The sequence below is a fragment of the Schistocerca piceifrons genome, chromosome 3, assembly GCF_021461385.2.
Source record: "Schistocerca piceifrons isolate TAMUIC-IGC-003096 chromosome 3, iqSchPice1.1, whole genome shotgun sequence".
Taxonomy (NCBI): Eukaryota; Metazoa; Arthropoda; class Insecta; order Orthoptera; family Acrididae; genus Schistocerca; species Schistocerca piceifrons.
The window spans coordinates 535,549,037-535,562,328 of NC_060140.1; the positions used below are offsets into that span (position 1 = coordinate 535,549,037).

A 13,292-nucleotide genomic window follows, 5' to 3' on the forward strand; every position below is an offset into this window, starting at 1 on the left:
AGCAAAAGCAAAGATCTCGGTCCGGCACATAGTTTTAATCTGCCAGGAAGTTTCATGTCGTGTACTGTTGTATTCACATATCAGTCTCAACTTTCCCGTTTAATTTTTCATATTTCTTTCTTTACTAAAGCAGATATAGTTTTATAATCCTATCTGTAAATTACATTATTAGGTAATGACAAAGTTTCTAGATCGACCCTATTTATCTTTTATTTAACATGCTAATATGATCATACCAAATCGTTAATCCACTTTTAGAGTATTTATTTTTCCTCTTTCCTAATGCTTCAGCAGCCGTGTGCGTTAGGATTTTTTAAAAATTGAATTCCATTCTGTATTTATATTGTTGCTTACTGGTTTCATTTGACATTCCTTATTTAGTCTTTTTTGATGTAGTAGTTTGATATTATATTCTTGGAGTAGGTGCACCTTGTAAGTTGGCATCCAGCTAGGCATTTATGTGTGGTTTCATCCATCTTTTCCAAACACTTACGTCACTTCTTACTGAAAAGAGACCTGATGATCCATTCCAAGCCCTGTAAACTTCTTGTCTTTTCTTACTTATACATTTTTATTTGCAAGAATACAGCCTATTATTGAAGCTGTACCATGAGTCACTCATGTAGATTTACGGATGTTATGATTTTTAAAGAAGGCATTTGTTATTCGTAATTCATTGCTTGTGGAAAACTGTTATTCAGAGCATTTTCATCCTCTGTACCTTCTATATCTTTAATGTATCACTTGTCTAATCGGGCGTTTAATTCTCCCATGAGAAGCAGATAATCATTTTTCTTTATTTTTACCATAGTGTTCTGTAACAGGTCATAAAATACAATAGAATTTTCAGTTCTTCCTTCTTATGGAGCTTACAGAGACAAAACGGAGATGTAACCTCTTTCAACTTTAAGGCATAGCATTAGTGTTCTTTTATTTATAAATTTGCACGAATGTATTCTGTTCTTTAATGCTTTTCACACGAAGATGGAGACTGCACCAGCAGTTCTTTGTTCTAGTGATACTCCGCAATAGATCGTCACATGATTCTGAAATTCGATCGTTCCCCGTAATTTCTTATTTGTTTCAGTTCTGACAGCAATACCTATTTTAGCATTGCGTAGTTCTTGTTCCAGTTCTGTTCCTTTATGTGTCAGACGACTAACTGTCGCTGTTGCTATTTTAAACGTTCCTGATATATGTAACTTGTCCTTACTTTTTGGTTTATTTCATTTGTGGATCGGTAAATAATGATCAGTCCGGCGTGAAATTTTCTTTGGATATTTAGCAATCGTGTGTCTCCTGACCGCATCACAAACGCTGCGCAGTGTAAGGACAGTAGTGGAGCTGCCGCCTTTAAGTTTCCGTCCCAGCTGATTTTATTTCAGGCTTGATCTGTCCTAGACAGATTGCGATCTTTACGGCCTCGAGATCTGTCCTCCTGTTGTGCTTCTTTATCTGCAATACTACGAAACATATCTCTTCTAATGCTTTGTTTTCCTTATGTGGGAGGGGGTAGTATGGACCAAAACAAGAAAAAAAGTCTGATAAAAATATGGACTTTACAATGCATACCGTAAGAACTACGAGATGTATCTCACAGTAGCGAAGATGAAGTGTCCATAGCTCTTGAGGTATGTTTTCTTGTTACGATCTATACTACCACTTCCCAAAGTTTGTTGGTGGAGTTCTGGTTAACCCCGTATATATAATAAAAGCAAACCAAAAACCAAGTTAAAGACTATGTAGACTATGTAAAGACTACGTTCGTCCACGAGACTCAGAGGGCCATAGACACGGGTTCACAGGTAGATGCCGTGTTTCTTGACTTACGCAAGGCATTCGATACAGTTCTCCACAGTCGTTTAATGAACAAAGTAAGAGCATGTGGACTATCAGACCAATTGTGTGATTGGATTGAAGAGTTCCTAGATAACAGAACGCAGCATGTCATTCTCAATGGAGAGAAGTCTTCCGAAGTAAGAGTGATTTCAGGTGTGCCGCAGGGGAGTGTCGTAGGACCGTTGCTATTCACAATATACATAAACCACCTTGTGGACGACATCGGAAGTTCACTGAGGCTTTTTGCGGATGATGCTGTGGTATATCGAGAGGTTGTAGCATTGGAAAATTGTACTGAAATGCAGGAGGATCTGCAGCGAATTGACGCATGGTGCAGGGAATGGCGATTGAATCTCAATGTAGACAAGTGTAATGTGCTGTGAATACATAGAAAGATAGATCCCTTATCGTTTAGCTACAATATAGCAGGTCAGCAACTGGAAGCAGTTAATTCCATAAATTATCTGGGAGTATGCATTAGGAGTGATTTAAAATGGAATGATCATAAAAAGTTGATCGTTGGTAAAGCAGATGCCAGATTGAGATTCATTGGAAGAATCCTAAGGAAATGCAATTTGAAAACAAAGGAAGTAGGTTACAGTACGCTGGTTCGCCCATTGCTTGCATACTGCTCAGCAGTGTGGGATCCGTACCAGATAGGGTTGATAGGAGAGATAGAGAAGATCCAACGGAGAGCAGCGCGCTTCGTTGCAGGATCATTTAGTAATCGCAAAAGCGTTACGGAGGTGATAGATAAACTCCAGTGGAAGATTCTGCAGGAGAGACGCTCAGTAGCTCGGTACGGGCTTTTGTTGAAGTTTCGAGAACATACCTTCACCGAAGAGTCAAGCTGTATATTGCTCCCTCCTACGTATATCTCGCGAAGAGACCATGAGGATAAAATCAGAGAGATTAGAGCGCACACAGAAGCATACCGACAATCCTTCTTTCCACGAACAATACGAGACTGGAATAGAAAGGAGAACCGATAGAGGTACTCAAGGTACCCTCCGCCACACACCGTCAGGTGGCTTGTGGAGTATGGATGTAGATGTAGATGTATGTATTTGAAAGAGCATGTCTGAAATCAAAATCAGCTGCTGGGTAACAGTGATTGGTGTACTTTGCAATAACTTCGGATGCTCTACGACATGTTGTTTACAAGGCGACCGATACTTGGTTCCTCATGCGTATTACGACACTCCCCTTTCGTTGGTAAGCCTCTATTTGGTCTGGACTGACTGTACAAGGCGAGATCGTCGTTGAAAATATTCAAATCCGCCACATATCGCGGTTGATGATCTGAAATCCACTACTCTGCTTCTTTCAGGTGGTGTTCCGTTCGCTGCAGTTGATGCACTGGTCGTGGGCCTGTAAGATCTGGAGGCAGATGCATAGCTGCAATGGTAAACTGTGAAGGGTATCCCGAACTACTGATTTTGGCTATAAAGAGTGTACAACGATTTAAATTTTGTCATATAATTATCCAGATATTCTGTAATGTCACCACATATACTGCACTAAACGCTTTATTAGTTATATACTAACATCACACTTTGCTACTGTGGGGAAGTACACGGAAGACACTTATTACACACATGTGTGACCTCACAATAACGGACGACGGACATGCATGTGTAAGCACTAAGACTGACAGTAATTAACGAGAGCCACTTCCCGCCTGTTAATCACTATGGCCACGAATACCGATTCTACTTTTATTACAAGAAATTCAACACTTAACGAACTAAGTAGGAGGTACAACCGAAACACGTATGCTCCCGATGGTCTCTCCTCTGTGACTAGCTTGTCAACTCTGAATTTCAAGCTGCGATACGAGGCAGGGATCTGAAAGTTTCTCGCTGATGTCTTAACACATATCCTATCATCCTGTCACCTGTTCTTGTCAGTGTTTTCCTTATGTTCCTTCCTCCGACAAGCATTACTCTGGAGCACCACATCTCAGATGCTTTGATTCTCCTCTATCCCACGTTTCCCAGTGTGAATGACTCACCACCATAAAATACTGTGATCCAATGGTACATTCTCAAAATTTATTCCTCATATTAAGGCCTGTGTTTGAAATTAGTAGTCTTCTCTTGCCCAGGAATGCTATTTTCTGTCTGGGCAAGTCTGCTTTTTATGTCCTCCTTGCTTCATCTGTCATGGGTTATTCTGCGCAACTCAGCTACCTGCTGTGGTGTTTCTTATCGCGGTGTCCACATCTTCAGCGAATTTCAAACGCGTATCACACTTCCTCAGTACTTCAGTGTGTCCCAGTTTCCTTCCACATTGATTCTTCCACATCATGCTTAACTTCAGCCTATTCTTCATTATCACTAAATTGTGATCCCTGTCTATACCTGCTCCTGGGTCCGTCTTAGAATCCAATATCTCATTTCGGAATCCCGGTCTGACCACGATGTAATCCATTTGCAATCTTCTCACGTCTCTATGCTTTACCCACGTACACCTCCTGCTCTTGTGATTCTTGAATGTAATATTCGCTATTACTAGTTGATATTTATTGAAAAAGTCAATTAGTCATTCCTATTGACAATCACATATTCTCTCAAACGCTTACTTCCACTCCTTCCACTACAACGGCGTTTCAATCGTCCCTCTGATCATGAAATTTTCATCTTCTTTTTCGTAATGAATTATTCGTTCAATATCCTTATACATTTTCTATGTCTCTTCTGCTTGCGACCTCAGGATGTATACCGGTCGATGTTGGTTTGCTGTCGTTTCTGATAAGAACTGCACTATTCACCGCAACTCAGCGTGTACCCTACCTTCCTATTCATAACTAATCCTATTCCTGTTATACCACTTCTGCTGCTGTTGATATTACCCTACACTCGTCTGACCAGAAATATTTCTCTCTTTTCCATTTCACTTTACTGACACCCACTATATCTATACTGATCCTTAGCACTCCCCTCTTCATATTTTCTAGCTTCCTGGCCACGTTCAGACTTCTGACATTCCACGCCCCCGACTTGTAGTGTGTAACACTTTGCTTGGTTAGTCCATTTTTCTCTAGTCGCCACTTCCTACCTGGTAGCCCCTCACAGAGATACTGATGGGAGACTAACCAGGAATCTTTTGCCAATGGAGAGATCATTGTGGCACTTTGTCGATTACAGGTTACATGTCCTGTGAATACGCGTTATTTGTCCTTGATGCAATAGTTTCCATTGCCTTCTCCATTCGCAAACCGATGATCATTGCTGATTCTTCCGCCTTTTACTTGTAGTTTCGAACCCCAAGTGTAAGAGAATGCTCTGAATCTCTGTCTGTTCCTCTGCCTTGACCAGGCCGATAGTGGGTCGGTAAAGGTTCCTTATACAGGTAGTTTTCGGCCGCCATACTCGTATGCTCATGACTTTTACTTCAAATGTAAGAAAAGGCTAGGTTCGAATCCGGAACCCAGGACACTTTAATTACTAGACGCTAACCCCAGACAATGGTTCCACAGTTTTGCGTTGTCGGCTTAAAAGAGGAACCCTTAATAGTGGGTATGAATGCTGTCCGGATACTACCCCACATATCTATGAGATGTATCCGATATATGTACATTAAAGCGGCCGCTGGCGTAACTAACTCACCTTGGTGTTTATCCCCCGTGTGGGACGTACATTGCTACCTGACTGCCTCCACACGCTCCTTATCATCAAGCGTCAGACAAATACTGTACTTCTGAGTGGAGAGACCAGACACCATTGTTTCCATGTTCCATTCCATCTTCTTGGCGGTCCCCGGTGTTTAGCCGGTTGTGTTGTTTCTCGGAACGAACACCTAGAGGATATTTGCTTGCGTGGCTTACAGGGCGTGTCGTCACAGCCCTCTAAGTCACATAGAAAAAGACATTACAGTTCCGAATCATTCTGCTCGAGGTAACTGTAAGCCGTAATTTGTAGGTAGCGGACAAAAGTTCCATGCTTTACTTCTCACACTAGCAGGTGAATGTTCGAAAAGTGTCACTGTGGTTTGCGCCGATTCGGTAGGAAGCTTCTCGTGATGACAGTAATTTTGAGAAATCGCTTGTAGTTACATTCGAGGAACATTGACAGACAACGGCCATCAGGAGTCGCTTCCTCTGGTTCACAGACTGGAGGCACAAAGCACTCGCCTTAAAGCATTTGTTAATTCAGCTACGCTTTTACCTCCATTACGCAGGCGACTGCTCGTAGCGATTGACCGTGGTCAAAAGAGCATCGAGAAAGGGTTTCTGATCACATAAACACTATTCCAATCATGAGTTATGTAAAACATTGAGTAGCATTTATTTTCATCTTTCAGTAAATGTCGGATAATTCTTTGTACTGAATTAATCTGCGTAGAACAATAAAAACTTATCCATAGCTGAAGTTGTAGTCATTTTTACATATTGGTAACAGAATACTAGGCCATCAAACGATACTATGTAATTATAATAATAGAGTGAACATTTTGTCTCATGTCTCAGGAAGCTTTAGGTTGTGAAATCTCTCCATATTTTTCTAGAAGTTGTCAGCGTATGGTTGCAGCGGAACGTTCTGGTACCAGAAGTCCATCCGCTCTGCGTCTTTGTTGTGAGCGAGGGAGAAGTTGGACTGCATCAGCATATAGCTGCGGGTCACATTGTCGTACGGCTCCCAGATCACAGGATCCGCCTCCGGGGTTGGATTTCTGCGGAAAAACAAAGTTGATGTAAATCAGTTGACGCTTAGGAATTACATTTTTAATGTACATGATTTAGGCAACTATAGTTTTAAGAAAGCGTTTAGAACGAATAGCAGTTGCTGGAATTTTTAGCAAACAGCCGAAACTGTATTTAATGTCCTACTTCAGACGGTTCAGCTAACGACAGTGAAAGCAAAATTTGAGAAATAATTTTTTAAATCTGATTACAGAAGAAGAAAGAACTAATCATGTCTGTACATACCCATACTTAGCGAAGTTGGTCCAGTACCGAACCATATTCCTGCGCACCTGATCCTCCTCTGACTCTGGATCCAGGTTACATACAGTATCATCTCTCACAAAAAGCACGAATATGTCACCAGCGTGATTCACCCCTGAAAGACGGGTATTATGTTAAAACAGTCGTTAGTATATTGTTAATGCTGTGGGAGATTGTTGATCTGGTTCTGAGGTGGTTATGACTTTAGATATTTTGATAAAGAAGTGACATTACCTTGTCATATTTCTGTCTCTGATATTATCTTGCATTATTTTAGTATGGTAAATACGAGCGCCTCTAGTACTACCATTACTATGGTGCTTCATACAAAGTAGTTACTGGCGTCATTGTTGTATCTTTGAAACCAAGGATGGTCAAGATTTCGGCTTATGGACAATGCCTGGGCCTGATTGCCAAAGCGATCAGCCTCGCTTCACATTTCCTGCACTGCCACACTGCGCTGTCAGAATGTAAGTGGTAGTGCGGTCGCACTGCGTACTACTTGGTTTTCTATTTCACATTTCTCAAGAACATAGAGGACGAGCAAAACAAGTTTTCAGTATTAATTAATTATTTTTGGCACGCTGAAGACATAATTTTTATCTGGTACAAACTGTCGGCATACAGACAAACGCAGACAATTTTACAAAGTTTTACACTCAAGTTGCCAAGTAATCGTGACTTATTTAGTTCATAATTCCAAAGAAGTCTTTCACATAAATACGTCGACTGAAATATTGTAGCACTTTTGCAACCTCATTATGGAGACTTGGAAAATCTACCTGAGAAAAGCAATGAAGACATCCTGGACAGTTTTAATATTAAAGGATTTATAATTAAAACTGGAATCGTCTTGGAGGCCAGTCAGTTACATTTGCACATGCATAGGGTTCCTTTCAGATCGAGAACATATGTCATGAAAAACCTTTATGAAGCTATCACTGTAATTCTTGCTAGGTCACAATGAATTCTTCAGAAAAATGGTTCAAATGGCTCTGATCACTATGGGACGTAACATCTGAGGTCATCGGTCTCCTAGAACTTAGAATTACTTAAATCTAACTACACTAAGGACATCACACACATCCATGTCCGAGCAGGATTCGAAGCTGCGACCGTAACCGTCGCGCGGTTCCGGACTGAAGCGCCTAGAACCGTTCGGTCACCGCAACCGGCTCATTCTTCATATCTCGAGCTTTCTTTAAAGCCAGTGAGCTTAGGGAACTGGATTGTCTTTGTCAGAATGTGTCCATTCTACAACGCGATCTTTTTTAAACGCATCCCCATCAAATCATGAAGGAGTTATCTCGAAATGTCTGAGCTGTGTGCAGTCAGGTCTACTTAAGATGTGAAGTCTGTAGTCCATTCCGGATGTTCTAATTTTCACTAAATGTAATAGTAGTCGCGAATATCGATAACCAACAGCTGCATAATGGAATGATGGCAATGAAAATCTGTTCCGGACCGGGACTCGAACCTGAATTTCCTGGTTATCACGAGTGGTCGCCTTACCACCTGGCTATCTGAGCATAACTCACGGCCAGATCCTAATCTCCACATGTCGCCAACCGTTTGTCTACAACCTGTATTCATACATCCGTTATGTATATTCCCGTACAGGAGAGAAATTTTGTTTGAAAGTCATTTGCTGGTGTCGGCGGTTAAATACAATACTGCAGTGCCTGTGTTATTCCGAATTACGATACGGTGTACCTTCACTGCAATATCGTGTTCTAATTTTCTTTCTTGCTCTCCTTTTCACTTCATAAATCGAAAGCCGGCCGGAGTGGCCGTGCGGTTCTAGGCGCTACAGTCTGGAGCACAGCGACCGCTACGGTCGCAGGTTTGCATCCTGCCTCGGGCATGGATGTGTGTGATGTCCTTAGGTTAGTTAGGTTTAATTAGTTCTAAGTTCTAGGAGACTGATGACCTCAGAAGTTAAGTCGCATATTGCTCATAGCCGTTTGAACCATAAATTTAACAGCAATATTTAAATCGAAAAATAGGCCCAGGCATGTCCCTTGTCTCAACAAACAAACTTCGCAGTAATATATGAAGCTTCCATACTCTCCGTTCATTCCAAGTTAAAACTGTTGAAACTGGAAATGGAATAATGTGCGTGACTTCAGATAGTTTACTATTGGTACCGCCAATTCCTTCAAGTGCTCCACGCCTGCAAATTTAGCACAAAGTGCTTGTTAATGTGCAGAACAATGAGTCCCGTCTGTCGACCTTTCGGAGTTGTTGGTCTTTCATTGTCGTCTAAAAGTTTTAATTCTATCCGCAACGTTATAACGTCGTTTCCTAGTAAGCAAGCAGTATCCGTCGCTTATGCAAATTGAGAATTCTGGTCCCTCTCTTCAGTGATTCCCATTCATTTTAAGGGATTGTGACAATAGATTGCTAGATTGCCTCTTTTTGTGCAAACAGCAAATGGACCTATGAACGTCTTCATAATACGAACAAATAGCGTGGAGTAAATAGCACCGACACCACGATTCTACCGAACTCAGAGAATTGTTCCGACCGCAAAATGCCGCACCGCAATGCTAAATGAAATGTACTACCGATAAGGACCGAGAAAAGCCCAATGACAGGAGGGGCCATGGTCCGCTCGCAGCCCGCACAGGCTGCATACGTGAAGTTTGGCTCGCCATGGCGGGCCCTGCTTTAAACCAGGAGAGCGTACACTTGTGTTCATAATCGCGATTAATACCAAAGAACAGTTTTTCGATGGCAATAGGTCTTAAGTTCTCCCCTTTGAGTGCGAATTACTAGTCTGAGTGTTTTTAGGAAATACATGAGGAAGATGCACTTTGTTTTGAATTCACAAATTATTACTTTATAGCTCTATGTGACCATGGTGTAACCCTGAAATTCTCTTCTCTTTTATGGATGAAAATACATCAAGTGTCATCTACATCGTAACAGACATCATAAAATATTGTGTGTCATTCTGGGCGACCACAGTTTGATAATTTATATTGCAATGACAGGCACTGAACAAAAAATTGTAATCCCTCTAACAAGGAGATAAGAATCATTCTGATAATTACATAACTGCAGAAACCATTCCATAACGTAACTGAGCTTGCTGAATTATAAAAAGCATTCTAGACTGAATTTCTCTTCGAGCTGATCTGCATTATTTTGTTGAAACACCAAGATGGACGAAGAAAAAGCTGTTGAAATCACGCAAAGGATCTTCATAAATTCATATACTGTTATTACACGGATTCCTTCGACCGCTCAGAAAATGACGGTGTTACTTTACCTTAAAGTTTTTAAGTTTTTATTATTAATTTATTCTTCTCCTCTCATATTAATAATCATTTCACATTAATATTTCCTATCTAAAGTCTTCATACTCCTTACACTTTCCTTTTAACGAGGGCATTCATCACGAAGAAATAGTAGTCAACACTATATAGAGTGTATAAGGCTGTAGTGAAGTTACAACGAGAGGCGCTATATTGTTGTGCAGTGATAGTAATGACACAAAGCAAGATTAAAACCACCTATTCGAGGGTGCTACCATTTCTTCAAAATCATGAAGGATGACGCAGAGATGAATGGCGTGGGATACGGATTTCGTTTATGGACGCTCTTCAGAATCTTGCGTTCGCTGTTCATGATAGCACCTTCTTGGCAGTCGATAATTTTCACTGGAGTGGCTGTATCTGAAGCCATTCTTATCAGTCCATCAGACACTCAGTACATAATTTATTGTTCCTTTTATAGCTTTAAGTATTGTCTTGAGTTATTCAACATCCATGAGCACCATTTCACTTACGTCCTCTAGAAGGAGCATTAGTACATTAGTAAGGCCCTTGTTTACACGTATGTTATTACTTGTTGTGGTTTTATGACACTTCCTACATTCTTCAGAGTCTCTTCTATGGATCTATGGAACAAGAGAATATCTAATGTAATTTTATCTAATCTACATAATTACAAAATTAATGACGAGGAAACAAGTACTTCAAGTGTGAAAAACGAAGTGGTAAGGAGAGACTCACAACAAGAAAAAACATTTTGAACGACAAGAACAGTATCTGCAACAAGTAGGATTGAAACAACAGCAGTAAACACGAGAAGAAGAACACCGACATCAGTTGGTGGAATAGTTTCGTGATCAACAGCATTCGGAATTTCCAGAGTTTCCATAGCCCCTAAATCTATAAATGTTATAAACGTAGGTTTGCGTTTCTTCAACGCATCTTCTTAGATACGTCGTAGGCTCAGTATTGCCTCAAGTGCTGTAACACTTTCGCAGAACCTAAACTAATCTCCGCTGAGGTCGTGTTAAAGATCTACAAAAACTACGATATAGGACCTATGACGACAGCAGCAAGTCCAGCGAACTCCAGTGCTGTGTTAACAACAATTCACTCTCTCTCCACATAAGTCTGTGAGACAGTGTTTCCGTGAAACCATGGTGAGGCACTCAAGTGATCAACGCTTTCTGAAGCGTGCTCAGTGTAAGTGCTGCATGTTAAATCTGCTATACGCAACTAACGACTCCGACACAGATCGTAGAAACGAGTACTGCGAGTGATTTAATGGTAAGGTGTGTATATCAATGAAGTGTTTGCAGAGATGATTGTGTGGGACGCAATTTAAACTCTATGGTACAATAAACCGCCAAAATTCCGTCTACTGAACCGCCTCAACTCTACACGTTAATGTGGAGAAAGTCGTGAAGTAACTTGGAGGGAACGTGTGGTGTGAGTTACATTATCGGGGTTCGATTTGGCTGTTCTGTGATGGCACAGGTATGGGTGAGGTGTACCTAAAGAAGCTAGAGAGATTAATTTTATCTGCCATCTGTGAGATGTATGGAGACGAAAGGTTTTACTGTCAACAAGAGGACGCCCCACCACACTTACACAATCGTTTCACGGAGTACCTCTACGAAAATGTACGCGTGATGAGGAGGATGAATAGGTGCCGTCAATTCCACTATTTTCTCCAAATTAAGGTCTCTGAACTTTTAGCTTTGAGGAGCACCAAAGGATTTCTTTTTTTTCGACAAAAACCAAACACATTGGATTAGCCTCCAGAATGCATCGAACATTCCTGTGCAGGAATCCAGCTGGACACACTGCAGTCGGTAGCCGGTGCAGCAGTTCAGCGGCGTCGCCTATGTGTGGGTATTAATGGTGGACACTTCGAACACCTGTACTGCTTTCGATAATTTGATCTTTAGGCTGCATTTTCAACGAAAACGTGACGTCAATTAATCAGTTATTATCGGAGTTATGGGCAATTAAACAGTTTATGTATTTTTAGGTCCCTCTATATTCTTTCAATTTATTCATCATCTGCGGAGATCGTTGGCATATAAACCTTTACTACTGTAACAGGTGTCGGATTAGTGTCTATATTGTTTACGATAATGCTTTCACCACGGTTTTCTTAACAGCTTATCCGCATTCCTATTTTCTTAGAGACCTAGTCCTGCATTATCCCTATTTGATTTTGTATTTATAACAACGTACTGACCTAGCAGAAGTCATGATATTCTTGCCACCGTCACTAATACTCACTGTATCTATCCTTACCCTATTCGATTCCCTTTTTATATTCTGTAACTCACCTTCTCGAATAAGGGATTAAATATTCCACACTGTGGCCGACATAATGCAAGCTTTGTTTTACCTGATGACTAAATACTCCTGAGTATTCCTCGCCCTGTGATCCTACTGGTGGGACTATTTTACTCACGGAGTATTTTGCTCATGAGGGTGTCATCATCATTAAGCCGAACAGTAGCGTTGCATGCTGTCGGGAAGAAATAACGATTGTAATTTTCCCTTGCTTTCAGTCGTTCGCAGTACTAACACAAGAAGGGCATTACCATAACAGTCAATAATGCCGCTTGTTGCCTCTGCCACTACTGAAAAGCCTGCGTCCCTCTTCGCACTTACCTCTCCACAGTTAAACCAACTGAAGAGAAGAAGTCTGTAAATGAATCCGCGATCATTTTATGGAACTTTATTTTTAAAGGTCGGTCTCGGTCACATAAAATCACAAGTACCGGTTTCGGTCGTTGCCATCTTCAGATCCGTTTCAAATAGTAGAAACGCTGTCTTGTAACAGCACAAGTTGTATTAACTGAAGCAGTTTCTTAAAAAGTTAGTGATAAGTTAGAAAAACAAAAAAGCACTAAAATAATTAACGGCCATATGTACCATAACAGTAGTATGATTTAGTTATCAACGTCAATCTATATGTCTAGGTGTATAGTAACTGTTGGTGATGGGATGGAGGCCTGCTGTATTTATACAAATAACTGAGGCCAGTAGAGGGCACTAATTCTAAGATGAATGAGTAACAAGCATTGTAAATTGAATGGTTAAAATACGATGTATATAGTCGTTAAACAAAATTATTTCATATACCAAAAAGTGTTGCGTAAGGTGCCAAAAAGACTGTTATTGAACCTACTAGAAGAATTGGAAATTTATGTACGAAGGAAACAGCAACAGGTATTACTGCTGAA

General features: G+C 40.8%; 1 protein-coding gene across 1 annotated transcript in view; it reads right to left on the bottom strand.

The window, feature by feature from the left end:
* Positions 1–6,127: 6,127 nt before the first annotated feature.
* Positions 6,128–13,292, bottom strand: part of LOC124789774 (juvenile hormone esterase-like) — a 93,665-nt gene continuing 86,500 nt past the window's right edge. Inside the window, exons 9-10 of the mRNA XM_047257240.1 lie at positions 6,770–6,902; positions 6,128–6,513 (exon numbers count right to left, since the gene is read on the bottom strand). Of these exons, the coding sequence (XP_047113196.1) occupies positions 6,345–6,513; positions 6,770–6,902 (302 nt within the window). The 3' untranslated portion in view covers positions 6,128–6,344. The remainder of the gene's footprint in view (positions 6,514–6,769; positions 6,903–13,292) is intronic.